Source organism: Solea senegalensis, linkage group LG7 (genome assembly GCF_019176455.1).
Source record: "Solea senegalensis isolate Sse05_10M linkage group LG7, IFAPA_SoseM_1, whole genome shotgun sequence".
In the NCBI taxonomy this organism is placed as follows: Eukaryota; Metazoa; Chordata; class Actinopteri; order Pleuronectiformes; family Soleidae; genus Solea; species Solea senegalensis.
The window spans coordinates 25,036,636-25,054,986 of NC_058027.1; the positions used below are offsets into that span (position 1 = coordinate 25,036,636).

The following is an 18,351-nucleotide window of genomic DNA, read 5'->3' on the forward strand; positions in this document are numbered from 1 at the left end:
GTTCAGTTACACATTTGTATGTTTGTCCTTATTTAGCACATGGTTGCTAAACTCCTCCTGAGTGACAATACCGATTGATAGCCAACAGGGGGCAGCAAACAAGTCTTATCCTACCCAGAAGTCTTTCACACACACACACACACACTTGATTATTGTTCCTTGTAGGATATGGAAGGATTTTAATCGTCATTTTATTTCAATAATCTGAATGTGCAAACATAAAATGAGTGAAGTTAAAGGTTTGCTGTTTCAGTGTAGTGGAGTACAAGTGAATCAAATCCGTAACAACAATAATCACAAAGAAATGAACATGGAAATGTTCTATTCTGGATCTGTGCCTGAGACATCTGAGGCCACAAGGTAGAGAGAAGTAAAGCTATGCATTACAGAAATCAGTATTTCAACTTGTCAGTGTCGATGTCATCTCAAAATGTCCCCAGCGACAAATGACATCACCGTTTTAATGTATATATATTCATGTTGTCATGTTTTAAATCAGGTTTTAATGAGTAAATATATAATAACTTTTAATAACTTTGCTGTTCCAGGGAATCTTATCTTTAACGACACATCCATCATCATTCTGGTCTGACCTGTTAAACAAGTCAAACTCCTGCACCTTTGTCTTCCTCTTATTATATTCTTATGCACATTTATTGTTTTGGACAACATGTGTTTAATTATTATACATGTATATTATATATATATATATATATATATATATATATATATTCAGTCACAATGTCAGGGAAATAAAGTAAACACTGCAGCACACATCAAATCAGCTTATATGAGGGGAGGAGTCACGTGGTTACAGGTGACCGGCCCAGTACAGCAATACGTCAATATCGTCGCCATATTGGTCCGGGCAAAGCCACAGCGCAGAAACATAGAACATAATGGGAGGGGGTGGCGGATTTTCCTGAATTTCACATTTTTCATGACGTGAAAAAAATTAAGCTTTTAAAACAGAACGGAACGAAACGCAAGCCCCTCGTTAATGACTACGTTCTGGTTTTGACCGGACCAATATGGCGGCGACGTTGACGTACGTAAGTGCGTTGAAGGGGCTGCGTTTACGTGCGTTACGTGTTCTTGTTTGACAACAGTTATGAAACGAACGCTGCTAAGTCTCCGGTGTCTTCAGCCGCAGTGCTGCGTGGTTCTCCGTGACGCTGCGTGTTTTTTAGCAAGAGAAGTCCACACTCAGACGCTCTGTTTAAACAAAGGCAAGCTATAAATGATAATATGCAGACGCCGCGAACGATATGCGATGAGTTCAGCGGTAGCTTCTCTTCTTTCTTTTTTAGCCTAGCATCGTGAAACGTTGAGGTGCCAGTGATGGCATCAATGTAGATGCTATTTTCTTGTATCATTCTATAATAAAGAGAAGCTAAATGCATATGTTACTATATTTAAACATCATAATATGCTTTAAACTTTTGTGACACGCGCCTCTGTTGAAGAGGGTTGACAGTTACACTACATTGCTAACTATTTGTATATTGTATATATTTCCAGATTCTCTACTTTATTATTGTATTATTTTTATATTTAATATTTTATTTCATTCCATCTTATTGCCTATATTACTGTTTTTATATCCATGTCTTATGCCTTGTTTCCACTGCTGTTTTTTTTTCTATTTCTTTACACGGAGCATCTGGAACAAAAACAATTTTAATAAAGTATTTTGATTCTGATTACTCTCGCGATAGATGTGCGTTAATCCGTGTACGAGTTCAGCGATTCAGTGAGTAAAAGTACACATTTTTTGCAGTTGAAGCAGGAAAAAACGTTTTACACCGATGCGTTAAAACTATCCGAGTTCATCTTGTTGTGCATAAACTCTTTGGTTTTTCTAACACGGCATTTACAACGCGTGTGCCTTTAAGAGGGCGTCGCTAAATGAAGCGCGGGACCCCGGCAGTGTTTACATTTAAATAACAAGGGCGCGAAGCTCGACCAGAATCCGCGGGTTTATTACTAGTGTCGGGCTCGTCTGCACCTGTGTGTAGTGTTTTTCTAGTGCATTATCGGCTGTTACTTGACTGACAACATGCCCGTTTTAGAAGGTATAAACGCATCTGCAGTGTCTCCATCCAAGAAGGCGAGGACGGAGACAAAGACCACAGATCAGAAACCTGTCCTCAGGTTTGCTAAACTCTCTGAACATGCCACGACTCCAACCAGAGGCTCGACTAAAGCTGCAGGATACGACCTGTACAGGTGAGATACACTTTGAATTAAATCATATTTGCAAATGTGGAACCACTGACTGCTGCATATGAACAGCGTGCATAGATTTTTATTAATGCGATCACGTGGGTGTTAACATATTGTAATAAAACAACATAAATAAGTGATATTTGTGTAAAATCTGCCTCCTGGAACAAATGAAGCATCTGTCATCAACCGTATAAACTGTATTTCTGTGCGTTTATTCACACAGTGCATACGATTACACTATTGCTCCTATGGATAAAGCCATTGTGAAGACTGACATTCAGATTGCTGTTCCACACGGCTGCTACGGGAGAGTGGGTGAGTAATTCTGCAGGTTTTCTTGCTTCGTGTATTCGTCACGTCTTCAAAACCTTTTCTGGCATAAACACAGACCTCTGTCGGGAACACTTAGACACCAAAGTCTGGTACTCGTGAGGAAGAAGCCTCATTTTCAAGGCTCTGGTCAAATTTGAGTTGTGGTTGGGTTAGTTAATGTTAAAAATCTTTGCTGAGATTGTCCAAATAATTAGTATAAACCTAAAAATGTATCACCATTGCAATCAACACATTAGGTATTTGCACGTTGTACACGTTAAATAACCTGCGTTAAATGCATGTTGTTCCTCATGTCTCCATTTTCTCTTCCCAGCACCAAGATCTGGACTGGCAGTGAAACACTTCATTGATGTCGGCGGTGAGTTTTCTACGCACTTGAACTTTTTGGATGTTTAACTTTTAAGGCTGTTCTTTTAAGTGTGTGTGTGTGTGTGTGTGTTTGCTCTTCTCAGCTGGAGTGGTGGATGAAGACTATCGAGGGAACGTGGGAGTTGTGCTCTTCAACTTTGGCAAGGAGACATTTGACGGTGGGCTGTGTAGTCAGTTAAATATCCATCCACGATTTATATCATTATTTATAAACGACCATTATTGTCCCCATAATGGCCGCGAGTGGAGCCTGTTACAGTGTAACCTACCAAAGCTGATGTGTGTGTTAGAAAAACTGAAACTCCCAGAAGAGAAAAGTCACAGTTCAGAGGGAAAATGATCTTTGACTTCACATTTAAAATCTAGTGACGATAACAAGACACATTTTGGCATTAAGACCTTTTAAGGATGAGACAAGGCCGTTTCCACACACGTGTGTCGCTGTCACTGTCACTGTCACTGTATGTCCTTTTTTTTCCTCTCTGTCTCAGTGAAAAAAGGCGACCGTGTTGCTCAGCTGGTTTGTGAGAGGATCTGCTACCCAGAGCTAGAGGAACAAGAGGTGAGAAACTAAACAAAAAAAGAAGAAGTTACGTTCACCTTTTCTGTCCTGAATATTTGATTAAAATATTCGTCTTTTGTTTGCGTTTCAGACTCTAGATGAGACGCAACGTGGTGCCGGAGGCTTCGGGTCGACTGGGCGGAACTGAAAACTTTGAAGTTACAGCAAATGTATGTTGAAAATAATATGAATTACTTGTTAATAAAGATTTCCCTTTTTTTAATCACTATTATCTTTGTGAAGTCTTGTTGCAGAGTTAATCCCACACCTTTTAATGAATATGTGATGATTAAGACAACAACAACCTGGAAGTGTTTCCCAAATGTTTGAACTGTGTTCTATACTTTAAATGTGTGGACTTGCTGCTAATAAAGACCCTGTTTTGTTGCATTACTCTAGTAGGGCTTTATTTGTTAATAATGCTGAGTCGGCATTGTGGCCATTTTCTACAATTTACACCTAAATATGTTCAACTTGTTCAGGGCATTCTAACGGTTTATAGTATGAACATTTACAGAGCTCAACCTGCTCCTAAAATTGCTTAAAACTTAAATAATAAAAATCAGAAAAAAAATTGTTGGTAGTTGTGGGAGTGTTTCATGATGTTGACAAAATGACAAAATTGTTTGGTTTAAGATGTCCACAAGGGGGCAGTGCAGGACAAGGATTGTACCAAACTCAGCAAGTCACACAAACTGAAACATGGAGCTCATTTTGCACTATGCCTGGTTTGGAAGTGTTACAATTCAGTGTGTGTGTGTGTAAAGATGAAAGCACAGCCGTGGATACATGTACACCAAAAAATATGTTTTTATTGTGAATTTACAGCTAAACCCTCACTGATGTGAACAGAGAACACAGACTGGTGTCAGGCTGGTCCGTGACAATGCAGCACTGATTTTGACTTGTGAGAGAATGTGTGGCCGTGAAGACCTCAGTGCATAATCATGAAGGCCCAGGTTTGGCATCATCAATGTGTGTGTGCGTGTATGTATGTGTGGGTGCAGGTGTGTGTGTGTGTGTGTATGTATACACAGTTTACAAAGGAAGTAGTTGGTCATTATAAGCACCATTACAAACCCCTCTATTTTCCAGGGGCTTCCTCTAGTTTACAAATGCTTCATAGATTAAAAGTGGCATTGATTATTACAGTATAAACACAATTTACATGTAGTATAGAGGAGAGCAGACAGGCTATGAAGCTAGAGCTGTTACGGCTGCAAAGACATGAAATCTTCAGAATGGCCGATGGGATTGTATCTTGACGACTACTGAGTTTTGTATAGTAGTACAGTGCATTCAGAAGTCTATGTGTTTGTGTTTGCTAGCACCAGTAAATATGAATCGTTCTAGTCAGTAGGAAAGATGGAAAAGCATAGTTTAAATATGCAGTAGGAGTCATTCATTCAAGCTCAGACATGGCTACATCTCAATAGTCCACAGTGGGTTCCTTTCCTCGCCTCAACATCCTCAATCGCTTACATCTTCTCGCCATTAAAAAAACTACAAGGAGAAATGTGCTGACGTCCACGTGTCCAGGTTGGTTCAGGCTGGGTATCGACCTTCAATACTTTTGCGGTAGCGACCGAACTACAAGCTGGCTGTCGAACTTTAATACTTTTGTGGTTCTGAGGGTTGAAATATGTGACGTTGAAGTTAATGTCACCAGATTCATCGAGGCAATAAGCACGCGGCATGCTGTTTGACCGAGGTGAGGCTCATTCTCCAAAAGTGTGTCTCTGTGTGGTGTTTTGAGAGGCTGCAGCTTGTTTGATGAATAATGGTGGTGTTGAGATCATCTAAAGTGCAAAAAATAAATATGAGAGCAAAAAGTTTCTCCATGTTTGACTGTAAGATGTTTGGAGCTAGCTAAAACTAAACAATTTCACCATAATCTGTAAGAAGACGTTTGTGGCTAGCTAAAACTACAGAATTCGGGGCCAGCTTAAAGTGTTTTTTTTCTTCTTACCATAATCTGTAAGAAGACTTTTGGAGCTAGCTAAAACTATAGCTAAAACTATAGCATTTTACCATAATCTGTAAGAAGACTTTTGGGGCTAGCTAAAGAATTTGGGGCTAGCTAAAACTACAGAATTCGGGGCCAGCCTAAAGTGTTTTTTCTTACCATAATCTGTAAGAAGATTTTTGGAGCTAGCTAAAACTATAGCATTTACCATAATCTGTAAGAAGACTTTGGAGCTAGCTAAAACTACAGGGGGCCAGCCTAAAGTGTTTTTTTTTCTTACCATAATCTGTAAGAAGAAAGCTATAGCATTTTACCATAATCTGTAAGAAGACTTTTGGAGCTAACTAAATCTGTAGCATTTTACCATAATCTGTAAGAAGATTTTTGGGGCTAGCTAAAGCTAAATAATTTGGGGCTAGCTAAAACTACAGAATTCGGGGCCAGCCTAAAGTGTTTTTTTTTCTTACCATAATCTGTGAAGACTTTGAGCTAGCTAAAACTATAGCAATTTACCATAATCTGTAAGAAGACTTTTGGGGCTAGCTAAAGCTAAAGAATTTGGGGCTAGCTAAAACTACAGAATTCGGGGCCAGCCTAAGCCCAGTGTTTTTTTTTTTTTTCTTACCATAATCTGTAAGAAGACGTTCGAAGCTAGTTAAACCTAAAGAAATGAAGCTAAGTCGAGAAAATCTAAAGTGACACGACGAGATTAATGATAGTGCACAGAATAAATATGAGAGCAGAACGTTGCTCCGTGTTCAACTGCAAGAAGACGACCATGAAGATTTGTACTGTAACGTGGAATGTAATGTCTTTTTGTTAAAATGGATTTCATAAAATTGGTCAAAGTCAAAGTCCAAACTGTTTCATCAATACCCAGCCATCATTAGGACCTCTCTTCCACCTAAGCTGATTCTAAAATAAAACTCTTTTAGCCTTGAAAGCTTTCTCCAGTCCACATGCCCTTCAAATGGCACCTGATTCCACATATCATCAAAGAACAGTAAACCCAACAATTAAAGACCATTCACCCTCTCAATAGTGCTTTTTCTTTTCTTTTCTTTTTTAAACACATAGCTGATGTGTGTCAGGGCAAGATGTTCTTCATTTGACTGAACCATTTCATTCAGCTGGCAGATATTGTGTGTATGATATGTAGAATCATCTTTGGTAAATCTAACGACGCAGTCCCTCCCCCACCCCAACCCCCTTTCTTGTCTCTTTGGTGGCGAGCCCTTCTTCTTCTTCTTCTTATTGGCGCAGTAGAAGTTGCCTGGAAACCACTGATCCAGAGTCAGAGATGTTTGGCCGCTGTGTTTGGGGAGTGTGAGCCTGACACTGGATTAGCAGCCGCTGGCAACGCCTGCCTGTCTCAGTCTCGTGACGGTTAGTGGAGGATGATCTGCACCCTCATCTTCAGTATTTCCCCCAGCTGTCCTGTGAGGTAGTCTTTATCGTGTTGGTCCTCCAGCTCAGCCAGATCCTTCTTCCTGTAGAGGGGCATACTGCTGATCTGAAGGGAGTACGCCCCCGCAGGGAGGGACTTCTTCTTGCTCAGATGCAGGTAGCTGACGCCCTCTCTCTGGTTGATCTTGAAGAAGCCGTCCTCGTTTCCGTAGTCGATGCTGTAGCGCACGTGGTCGCTGAGGGCGGACAAGGCCGGGGTGAACTCCAGGATGTGGTCGCGGCTGCTGAGGTCGGTGATGTTCAGGTGGAGCTGCAGAGTATCGTCAATGTCCACACTGGCCAAGCTTACAGTCTCCTAATGAGAAAAGTAAATAGAAGATAAGTGACGAACGGTGTTCTTTTTCTGCCATTAACCCAGAAAAACAGGTGTCGTAGACATTTAAAACACAAAAAGACACATTTTTATGAATGATTGTGGGAAAGCTGCAAATGTTTCATCCTCCTGGGATCAATAAAAATCTGATTCCAATGTCGGTTTAATTTGTTAATGTCACGTTAATCCAACACGAATGCCTGCTGCTGTTGCAAAACCCATCTGTCAGTCATTATGTTATTATATATACAAATATGTCCACTATATTACTAATTATCGAATTTAACTGTCCAACACCGAAAAGTATTCAAATTGGGGCGTTCTCCAAGCATGAACGCAAGAGGAGACTCGATGCCCCGCCCATCCTGAAATTTACAAAAAAATAACGTGGTGATAATGACTTTGGTTTTCCTTCCTCAACTCCAAAAGGACAAAATGCCAAAGATGGACACGTGTTTGCATGTGCTCCGTTCAGCTCTGGTGAGCGTCAAAGCGAGCTGAGCCGATACTAAAATGCGACGTCGGCAAACTGCCGGCCTCCGATTGGTCACAGAGTGTCGTCACTGGAAGAATCGTGAGCGCTGACGTCCGACTCAAGAATCAAACCGCACAATGCTGAACTGTAGATCAGTTGAAGACTCATATTTCAGTTCGGCACTGAACGATTCTGTGAACAAATCTTTTGAATGAACTGATTCTAATGATTCTTTTACACTGAAACCATTGCTTTACGAGCCACTAGTCACCAGTTTGAGTGTGTCGCGTAGAAGACGACGTGTACAAAGTGCATCTACAGCACGAGACAAACAGATCACCTGCATGTCTTCAACAGGTCCCTCCAGTGTGGAGTTGGTGCTGCGACGCTGGCGTCCTTTCTTGGGATAGCCGTTGATCTTACATTCATAGCAGGCCTCGGGGGACAGAGAATTTTCGTCGTCCTCCTCGCCGCCCTGTCCGTCACTGGGGCTGCCGGCCGTAAATCCAAGGCCTGTGACACAGTGTCTGCACCAAAGACAAAGCCGTCAGCTGACACACAACCGCATCCACACACACACACACACACACAGACGTACCCTTGTCCCGCACGGTAGTATCCAGGCGGACACCCGCAGAGGTAGCCGCCGTCTGTGTTGGAGCAGCCGAACTTGCAGGGGTTCTGGGTGGTGGAGCACTCGTTGACGTCACTGCAGCCGCCGTTGGTCTGCTCGTAGTTGAAGCCGGTGGGGCAGAGGCAGCGGAAACTGCCCAGGGTGTTGTGGCACGACGCTCCCCCGCAGATCTGGCTGTTCAGACACTCGTTCTCATCTGGGTCACAGGAAGGGAAAGCAACCAGAGGTCATTCCCCCGTTAAAAGGACACAAAAGGAGCTGTTTTGGTCGAGTCACGAATTAAGACACCTACAATTTACAATAAAAAAGTAGTGAGATGAGTCTTAAAAAGTGTATGTTTATGTTATATTTCCTGAGGCCTATATTTATTCCCAGACCAAACATTTTTAAAGTGCTTTTGTTTATGCGTCTCTAAAAAGCATCACGAAAAATGAAAGGTAAAATAGCTCCATTTGTGTTTTTGTTGCAAACACTGACATATGTACGGTTATTTTTAAACATACGGTCATGTTTCCTTTTCTCATGAACACAGTAAAGTCTTGGGCAAGAGCTGTGAAGGGTTGAAATTCCAAGAGCAAAAGAGAGAAAGAAAAAAAAAACATGTTGACCCTGTTTATATTTCAAGAGCGGCTGCAAAGAGGTGAAGGGTGGAGAAGTTGTTTTAAAAACTTTCCAGGTCGGACTTTAGCCCAGAACATAGAGACGGAGTTACACATACCTTGGCAACCGAGTCACCAGGATGCCCCAGAAGGAAAGAATTTTTATATTTGCTGATAAAAAAGAAAGTGGTGCGGTGGATTCTTCACTCACCCACACACTGGTTCCACTGGTAGTGCTGCAGGTAGCCCTGTGGGCAGCTGCACCGGTACCCGCCCACCAAGTTCTGACAGCCGTGCTGACACCTGTGGTTGCCGTCACACTCGTCCATATCTGTCGGGGGAAGCAAATGAGACGACAGTGAAGTGAGACCCTGTTTTCTTTCCCACGACTGAACCGCCAGACGCTGAGGTACCAGCTGTGTTCGGACCTTCGCAGGACTGTGCGTTGGGATCCAACGAGAATCCGCGCTGGCAGTCGCAGCTGAAGCTCCCCGGAGTGTTCTGGCAGACGCCGTTGGAGCCGCACAAGTTGGGGTCACTTGCACATTCGTTGTTGTCTGTGCGGAGAGAAGAGAAAAGTTCAGACACGGTCTGATGACCATCATGATAGGGGCCGTCTGGATTTATTTGGATTTTGTGGCTGTAGAATTGTCAAAACTTTGGCATGGTGCGTGTGACCAAACGTGTGACTCGCTGGTGAATCTCGATGGGATTCCGCAGAAGTCCTGGGGGCTACCGTAATGACTGGTGTACGGGTGCAAAGGTCTATTTCTCTACTTTCTGTAGTTTTCCAGATATCACAAACAGTGACAAACAGAAGGTGTATTACGTAAGACGTATATTAAGACATAACATGACAATTTGTCATCAGAGGAAACGAGGTAAACTGAAGCATTCCGACACTCAGGGACGATATAATTCTTACATGATTAGTAAGATCTATTCGTGATGCGCAAGAAAATAAAAGTTCTCCTCTAATCCCACAGTTTTTTTGTGATCGGTGTTTTAATTCGGCACTAGTTTGCTCTGGGCCTAATCAGATTTTGTGGATTGGTATTTCTTCACTGGATGTGGTGAGAGGTAAGCCACTGAGCTTCGGCTAAGGTGAGATAACCCTCTCTTCCTCTCATATACATATTCTCTGTGTTTATTTTTGCACTGTTGTCTCACCCTGATCATGTGATAATAATATGTTTAATTGGGTAATAAGTGCAGACTTTCTATGGGCGGCAAATCACGCGCTCCCTTGTTTTTAACTGTGATTGCAGTGCACATGAGCGCCGACATTGGTCTCAGTAGAAATGCTTGTTTTGCTTTAAATAATCTGCCTTTTTTGGAGAACATAATCTCTCACGTTATCGTACGAGGTATCCGTAAACATTTGTGAGTGTGAAAGCTAAATTCTTGACCTTGAGGAATATCAGCGTGGCAAAATAATCTAAACTCAGCGTCCACTCGCTCGCGGTAAATGAGCCTTGCGTTCGGATTATTTTGTCAAACAACACGAGCCATGATGTTTGGTTGTTGTGATTGGAATCTATGCAAATCCAAAGTTGGAGTTGCATAGTTGAAGCTCCGCGGTGACTGAGATCAAAGCGCAGAGAGAGAGAGAGAGAGAGCTGTAATTTGTAAGATGTCAGTTGCTGAACGTTGCGATCCAGGATTTTCACACTTAATTGGGATCGGAAAATGTCTTTAAGTGAGTTCCCAGCTTTAGATCTCTCTTTGACGAAATTGTCAACATGTGGGACATACTGTAGCTCCTTCGAGGGACCGTCTACTTCATTACCTGGCAATCCAAACATAGACTTCAAATGACACTGAATCATTGTCAGTCGGTGTGACGGAGAAACAGAAGCCAAACATGATTACACTGGAAAAGGGGCACGACGCTGTGGCAGCATTAAAAGAGCTGATAGAAGTGAGGACTAATAATACACCTGGATGATTGTTGGGGGCAGTTACTGAGGTATTTGGAGTTGTATGTCATTCCCATGTGTCTCTTATCTCCTATAAAACTTCCACACCTACTCTGTGTCATTTGTGGCTAAATTGTCTTTTGTCAAATTTAAGGGTTTCCTTGCCCCTGATTTGATGTGAGATCATGAAAGCTGCTTCACGGTCTGGAAAAATAAAAAAAAGGTTGCGGTCGTCACACTCCAATGTTCCATAACAAAGCACTGCTAAGCTGCCATGACGACAACCGCACCGGCTTTCATCAGATCGCTGTGATATCACCAGGAGTTCATTAAACTCCGAGTGCGAGTTAGACCTCATTCATGACCGTTTTTTCCATAAACACGACATTCTTGTCAAGAAATGTCTTCATCCGTTTCACAAAGCTGTATATCGCTTAGGCGACAATGTAAAGGTGGGGCTTCTGTTACCCAAAAATAGCACTTTTAGGGCTCCCAAAACATCTTTTCCATATTGGATTAAAAAAATAAAATAAATAAATAAATAAAAATGATACGATACAAAACTTCTGCAGATTCTGCAAAACATGTTCTTGTGCGTGCGGGCCCTTAGTCAAAGTTAGACAATCTAAAGATTTTTACCATAATCTGTGAAAAACACTTTTGGGGCTAGCTAAAAGTTAAGATTTTGGTGCTAGCTAAACTAAAGATTTTGGAGCTAGCTAAAACTAAAGAATTTTCCCATAATCTGTAAAAAGATTTTTGGGGCTAGCTAAACTAAAGATTTTGGGGCTAGCTAAAACTAAAGAATTTTCCCATAATCTGTAAAATATTTTTGGGCTAGCTAAACAAAGATTTTGGGGCTAGCTAAAACCAAATAATTTTCCATAATCTGTAAAGATTTTGGGCTAAAAAAAACTAAAGAATTTGGAGCTAGTTAAAACTAAGAATTTTCCCATAATCGTAAGATTTTGGGGCTAGCATTTTAAAACTAAAGAATTTTCCCATAATCTGTAAAAAGATTTTTGGGGCTAGCTAAAGCTAAAGAATTTGAAGCTAGCTGAAACTAAAGAATTTGGAGCTAGCTAAAACTACAGAATTTTACCATAACCTGTAAAAACTTTTCCATAAACACGGCATTCTTGTCAAGAAATGTTTTCATCCATTTCTTGGAGCTGTATATCGCTTTGTATAGATGACAATGTAAAGGGTGAGGGTTTCAATTTTCCCAAAATAGCATTTTTTTAGGGCTCCTGAAAAACATCTGTTCCATCTTGGATTAAAAAAATAAATAAAAAAATGATACGATACAAAACTTTTGCAGATTCTCCAAAACATGTTCTCGTGTGTACGGGCACTTAGTCAAAGTTAGACAAAGTTCTTTTTTGTGAGCTGGACTGGAAGTCATTGGGGAAGGAGCACATCGCGGAAATGTAGCACATGGCATTTGGGGGAAAACACAGATGGCCTCATCATTACAAAATACTTGGGTGTGCACTGTATCAATCACTTGCACGTTTTCTATTTACCAATGCACGCCGTGTGATGCTGTGTGAAGCCAGGAGGGCATTTGCACGTGAAGCCACCGATGGTGTTGACACACAGGAACTGACAGTTGTGCTGTTTGGTCGAGCACTCGTCCAGATCTGAGGGGAGAGAAAGTGCACAAGATCGAAGAGTAAACTCACAGGAAACACTTAAGCAGCCTGGTGGTTCGTGCAGGGATGTCATGATACTAGACTTTTAAACTTCACACCAATACTCAGTAATATTGAGTATTGGGTGACAACACTTTTTTCACTGGTGATCAAATAGAGATGGTAAGGTTGGCTGCTACTGTTTTTTTAGCTTTATTAGCTTTAATACTGGAGCTCCAGTATGTATCTTCTACTGCCAAAACACTGCTAATATCGCTATACCCAATCCAGACTACAGGCTTGACTAGGTTCATATTCCATTTGTTCTCTTTCAACGCTCTCACTCGTGTTGCAGAGAACCAGGGTCATTTCCTTAACCCACATTTCCTGTTTTCCAACAGAATTTTAATGATTTCTTTGTGATATGGAACCCAGAAAATATTCACATTCATATTCATATTCAGGAGCTGATCATGGGTCGAATGTAATGGAAACTTCCTTATATTGAAAACATTACACACTCCAGCTTTAAACACTCAAACATGCAAGCTCACATGTTGATATTTTTAAAAAAGCAGTGTAGCAGACACTTGCCAACACTGTGGGTTCACTCCACACACACACACACACTGCAGACAAAAATAGCCGCTCACAGCTGAATAAACTTTAATACATTTCTGCACACACACACACACACATATATATATAAACATTGAAGTTGAACAGCACAGTGGTGTCCTGGCCCTCTATGGTTAATGTGTCACATCACATCATGGCCTGGCTTCAACTTGTGGCAAACCACTGAGGATCAGCCTGCTGCTGCATATAAAGGGAGGGCCTAATTACAAAGCAGCGGCGCCAGCTGTGACAATTAGCTCACCTGCAGCTGCTTCAGTGATCCACTTCCGCATCTCCACTGTCTCATGAGGCTGACTGCCGACCACGCCCACCTCCATGAGAAGCTAAAAACACCACTAGACTTCTGCCTTTTACACTTTAAAATTCTGTATATGCACACTTTGGGCTGAAACTTTCCTCTGCACAATCCCAGCTTAGTCCAGTCCAGTACTGTCACATCTATGGTAGATTTAGAGTTTCCAATTAACCAAATCTGCATGTGTTTGGACACACACACGGGGGGGGGGAACATGTGCTGTGGGTGGGTAATACTAGCGATTGTGATTATTATAACACTTTCAGATAATTGTGTTATACTGCTCATGCTATAGGCACTGTTTTAGTATTTCAGTCAATTTTATTTTGTCATTATAAATCATAGTACCATCTTCTACCGCTTTATCCTCCACCTGAGGCATAAACATAGACATAGGACATAATAGACAAACAACTATCCACACACCTACAATTAATTTAGAGTGTCCAATTTTCCTAATCCCTAAATCTGTATGTTTTTGGACTGTGGGAGAAAACCAGAGAACCTGGAGAAAACCCACTACACCGTGTGGCCCAGTCATAGTTCAATGCATTTAAAATACTCAGGGTTGCCACAACTTCATTGACATCAAATTCAAGGACTTTTCAAAGACCTTCCAGGACCAATTTCTTTAAATTCAAGGACCGAATGTGTCACTCTGTGTCATTAACAACTCGCAAATTGTTCTGCACGGAATCTCACATCGACTGCAGAGAGAGAGAGAGAGAGAGAGAGAGGGCCTTCAAGGGCCTTCAAGGATTTCAATGACCCGTGGGAACCCTGAATACTGGGCTCGCAGCAGTGTATGTACATGCTCTTTTCAGAGTCAAATTCCAGTCCTTCTACAGTCACTGACCTACAAATGAACTGCAAATGAAGCAGACACCGGAAACACGGAGGGGAACTGTGGGGGTGGGGGGGGGGTTAAGCGATGGTAAATAAAGACGAAGACGGCGCTAAAGACTGAACACTAAAAACTGAGCACTTTGTTTGGACGAAAACAAACAAACCTGATAAACACACACACACACACACACACACTAGGTCACAGGCTGCATGCAAAGAGTACACACACATACACGTGTACACACAATTTAGGACAGAGAGCAGAGTACTGGCACAGGGCCTGGCCCACTCAGCACTAAAGTAAATCAAGCATGAGGAGCATGCCACTGATACCTAAAGGGGAGTTCCAGAATTTTTAGATCAGTTCGGACCGTCATCTGTGACACAGAGGTAAAATATATGGACCTATGTCCACCTACGGTACAACTTCATCTATCTTAGCCGCCCGCATCATATTCAAATCACTGTTGCTAGCCTACAAAGTGCTTCACGGGTCTGCTCCCACCGACTTAAATGCTCTCCTAAGGGCTTAAGTTACCCCTCGACTGCTCCGTTCATCAAAGGATTGTCGTCTGGAGTTGCCAACGCCCCGCGCAAGACCATCCAGACTCTTTTCATGTGTCGTTCCACGCTGGTGGAATGACCTACCGAGCGCTACCAGAACAGGGGAGCGTCCCTGTCTATCTTCAAGAAGCTCTTGAAGAACCAGGTCTTCTGTCCTAGCACTATCTCTTTCTGCACTTGGATCTACCTTGGCACTCTCACCCCTCTATCAGTCCACTGGTCCTATTTTCCTCTTTTGAAGGTCACTTTGGATAAAAGCGTCTGCTAAATGCTTTAAATGTTCACCAATAGCGGGGAAATCCTTGAGGAACAAACTCCTACTTAAAGTCTTGACAACATATGCATTCTCCCTTTGAGGGCATAGTCACAGCATCCACAGTAACTCCCCCAAGTTTCCAAAGTGATATGGTCAGACTCAAGTTTGTAATAGTAAGGTAATATCACATCTTATTCCTAAAGCTTTTTCCTACTTGGTGATAATATGGAGATAAAATGACACTAATATCATGTTAGTTTCAAAGTAATACCACGGAAATGACAATTACCATAGGCTGCTATCTGTGTAATACCTTCAAAGAACATTTATTCTCCCATGCACATTTTATATTGTTAATGCCAAGCTATTATTTGGTGAAATAATATGGTATTACCATAGTATTACTTCCTTATTTAAAAAACAAAAACAAAACAATACCACACTATTATTATAACCACACCATAGTGTTTTGGCTACCGGAAAAAGTACTGGAAATATTTTTCAACACAATACCCAAGATTCCATTGAATTTCTCTATAGCACACAATAGTAAGAGGTGGCGATTCAGTGTGTCACCTTTGCAGCTCTTTCCATCTTCCTGTAGGATGTAACCGCGGGGGCAGGAGCAGAGGTAGCCTCCTTCTGTGTTCTTACAGATGAAGTTACACGGCTTTGGTGCCTGTATGCACTCGTCCACATCTACAGAGTGAGGGATGGGGGAGAGAGACAAAATGAGTTTGATCCCATAGCCCTGAAATTCCATAAAGGGGGAGATGATGAGACAGACAGACAGACAGACTCGGGCTGCATTCTTCGGAGCAGTGTGTGGGCAGTCCACCCACGACGCTTCAGCCCTTTACTAGACGTCAGGAATGAGAACGGGAGGTCGTGCGTAGTTGGAAAATACTCTGTAAAGTTAAGAGTGCTGGTGGTGGTGGAGTTCTGCCTTACCCACACACAGTGTGCTGGTGATGTCGGTGGTGTAGCCGGGTTTGCAGATGCAGCTGTAGGAGCCCAGAGCGTTGATACACTGACCGTTCTTGCACAAGTTCCCCATGACGCGGCACTCATCGATATCTGGTGAAAAAAACAAACAAAAAAAACAATCTCCACAAAGATTTCCTCACAGCATTATGGAAATATTGTTCGATGTCTTGAGCTGTGAAACTGTGTCGTTGCCAAATTTAAAAGCAAACACAGAATTAATCAACATTATCAGCCAAAAACAACAATTAATTACTTTTTCAACCACACACACACACACACAGTGGTTTCCTGTCTGTGTACTCATTACTGCTGACACATTTATGAAGCGTAACAGCTGCTACATTTTCAGCAGAAGCTAATCTGGACAGTTTCCAATCATTGTAGTACACACACAGAACGTTAACTTACAGAGAAACACATCATCTTGATGGGTCACTGATTAATAAAAGGGGGAAATGATTCTCCCTTTTCACTCCCACTCTGCTCCTTGAACTTCTGTCCTTGCACGACGTAAAGTTCGGCGAGTGGGCAGTAACCACTGAGAGACATCAGCGACTCCAGCGGACAGAAACAGGCCCGGATATAAGAGTGAGGTCAATTAACATGAGTTTACGGTCATTAAAAAATGTTCCTTATCGTCGAATGTTAGTCCATACAAAAAAAAAAAACAAGCCGAGCCGAGCCGGATCAGGATATACCATTCCAAACTGTGCCATGACTAGCTAAACTATAGCTTTTTGATCTGTTACTTCTCCTGGAAAACAAACTGCAATCTAAAATATTTTGTCCCTTTTGGAAATCAGACGTTTAAATTCACAGTTAGGTGCTGTTAAACCTGTCAATGTTTTGATACTGTTTTTTTTTTTTATACAGTATATTTATCTTACTGTATTGTTTTGTATCAGCTACTAGCATTTAACTTGGTTGCTGATGCACTTGCCTGGTTCTTCTTAGTGTTTTGTTGCCTTTACCATGCTGCTCTTAACTTGTTGTTTGAATTGCATTTAAGGTGAGATATAAATCTTCTATAAATCTATTAAAAACAAAGTTTTTCAAAAGGCAAGTTAGTAAAACCAATAGAAACCAGCACCAGTTGGAGAAAATCTAACAGCTAGCGCTGTGTTCCATTTAAGTCGGAACTCGGAAGTCAGAACTTGGAGTGACATCACCCCTGGGTTCACCACGTTCCAGTTGAGAAGTCAGAAAACCAACAACACTGTACATGATATTTTGCAACGTGTCCATGTTTTTGTAACACGATGGATAGTGTTATAAAAGTGTAGGACCGCGACGATTAATGGTTTGGATTATGAAAGTAATCGTTAGTTGCAGCTCTATTCAAGTGCAATAAAGGTTTTGTAAGGTGTCTTGGACTGGTGCTGTTCCTCCGAGTTTCTTCTTCCTTCCTGTGCCCCATGACCTCAGAAAATTTCCGAGTTCCAACCATAAATGGAATGGAATAAACTCAAGTGTGTACCTCTGCCATCAGTGGTGTAACCAGGTCCCAGAGGACACATCCTCTTGTACTGTGTGGTCCCAGGGAGGGGGCAGAGCTCACAGTTGGTGCCCCAGCCTCTGCCCCCGTAACAGCAACACTCTGACTTGGTCACCATGTTCCGGTTACTGGAGCTCATCTGACACAGAGTGGTCAGAACCTCGGTGAAACAGAAGCCTTCGCGGTTATCTGGAGGGTGGGATACACAAGAGACAAGAGCAGTTGGTATGACAGAAGAGAGGAGGCGGCGGGGGAGGGAAGGAAAGTGGACCAGACCAGACCAAACCAAACCACCCAGACAGGCACAGACGATACCAGATAACCCACACTGTTCTATCACAACTGTCTGTGAGAAGGAAGATAGACGCAGCTCTTACAAAGAGCTCTTCTCACCCAGTTCAGCACATCACGTCTATAAAGGAGTATATTTAGCAAAGGGAGGGTGTTTTTGAAAGGATTTCCTTCTCCTCTTATCTTAACAATGAAAGGCACCTGTTTTTTAACAAGACTGTCACTGAATGGGTAATTTCCCACTGTGATTAAAATGACTGTTTCACTACCACGTTTAAATTCCAGAGTCGAACTTCTATCTAATCGCCCCCTGCTGATTAATTGATAAGTAATTACCAAAGCAGTCTGAAGACCCTGAAGTGTATGATCTAGTTTTCTCTCACACACATGTAACAAAGAGAGAGAAGCAGAAAATACAGTGGTGTCTTCTGTCTATGGAACCTTTAATGAAGTGTTACTTACTTAATTGGAGCTGCAC

The 18,351-nt window shown here is 42.0% G+C and overlaps 2 protein-coding genes across 4 annotated transcripts in view; one reads left to right on the forward strand and one right to left on the reverse strand.

Annotated features, from left to right (window-relative positions):
* The first annotated feature begins 1,076 nt into the window (after positions 1–1,076).
* dut (deoxyuridine triphosphatase) lies at positions 1,077–3,880 on the forward strand. Of its 2 annotated transcripts, XM_044029493.1 has the most exons (7): positions 1,077–1,229; positions 2,073–2,229; positions 2,453–2,544; positions 2,876–2,920; positions 3,015–3,089; positions 3,423–3,493; positions 3,585–3,880. In XM_044029493.1, the coding sequence occupies exons 1-7, from the start codon at positions 1,112–1,114 to the stop codon at positions 3,639–3,641; spliced, it is 615 nt and encodes a 204-aa protein (XP_043885428.1). In that variant the 5' UTR covers positions 1,077–1,111; the 3' UTR covers positions 3,642–3,880. The 2 variants fall into 2 exon arrangements, with proteins under 2 accessions (XP_043885428.1, XP_043885429.1); XM_044029494.1 differs by lacking the exon at positions 1,077–1,229 and having other exon boundaries at positions 1,236–2,229.
* Positions 3,881–5,769: 1,889 nt separating this feature from the next.
* The window catches only part of fbn1 (fibrillin 1), an 86,674-nt gene continuing 74,092 nt past the window's right edge, over positions 5,770–18,351 (reverse strand). For both annotated transcript variants that reach the window (XM_044029492.1, XM_044029491.1), the window contains exons 58-66: positions 17,565–17,771; positions 16,052–16,177; positions 15,677–15,799; positions 12,393–12,509; positions 9,376–9,504; positions 9,159–9,278; positions 8,313–8,544; positions 8,055–8,241; positions 5,770–7,221 (exon numbers count right to left, since the gene is read on the reverse strand). In XM_044029492.1, coding sequence (XP_043885427.1) covers positions 6,847–7,221; positions 8,055–8,241; positions 8,313–8,544; positions 9,159–9,278; positions 9,376–9,504; positions 12,393–12,509; positions 15,677–15,799; positions 16,052–16,177; positions 17,565–17,771 — 1,616 coding nt within the window. In that variant the 3' untranslated portion in view covers positions 5,770–6,846. The remainder of the gene's footprint in view (positions 7,222–8,054; positions 8,242–8,312; positions 8,545–9,158; positions 9,279–9,375; positions 9,505–12,392; positions 12,510–15,676; positions 15,800–16,051; positions 16,178–17,564; positions 17,772–18,351) is intronic.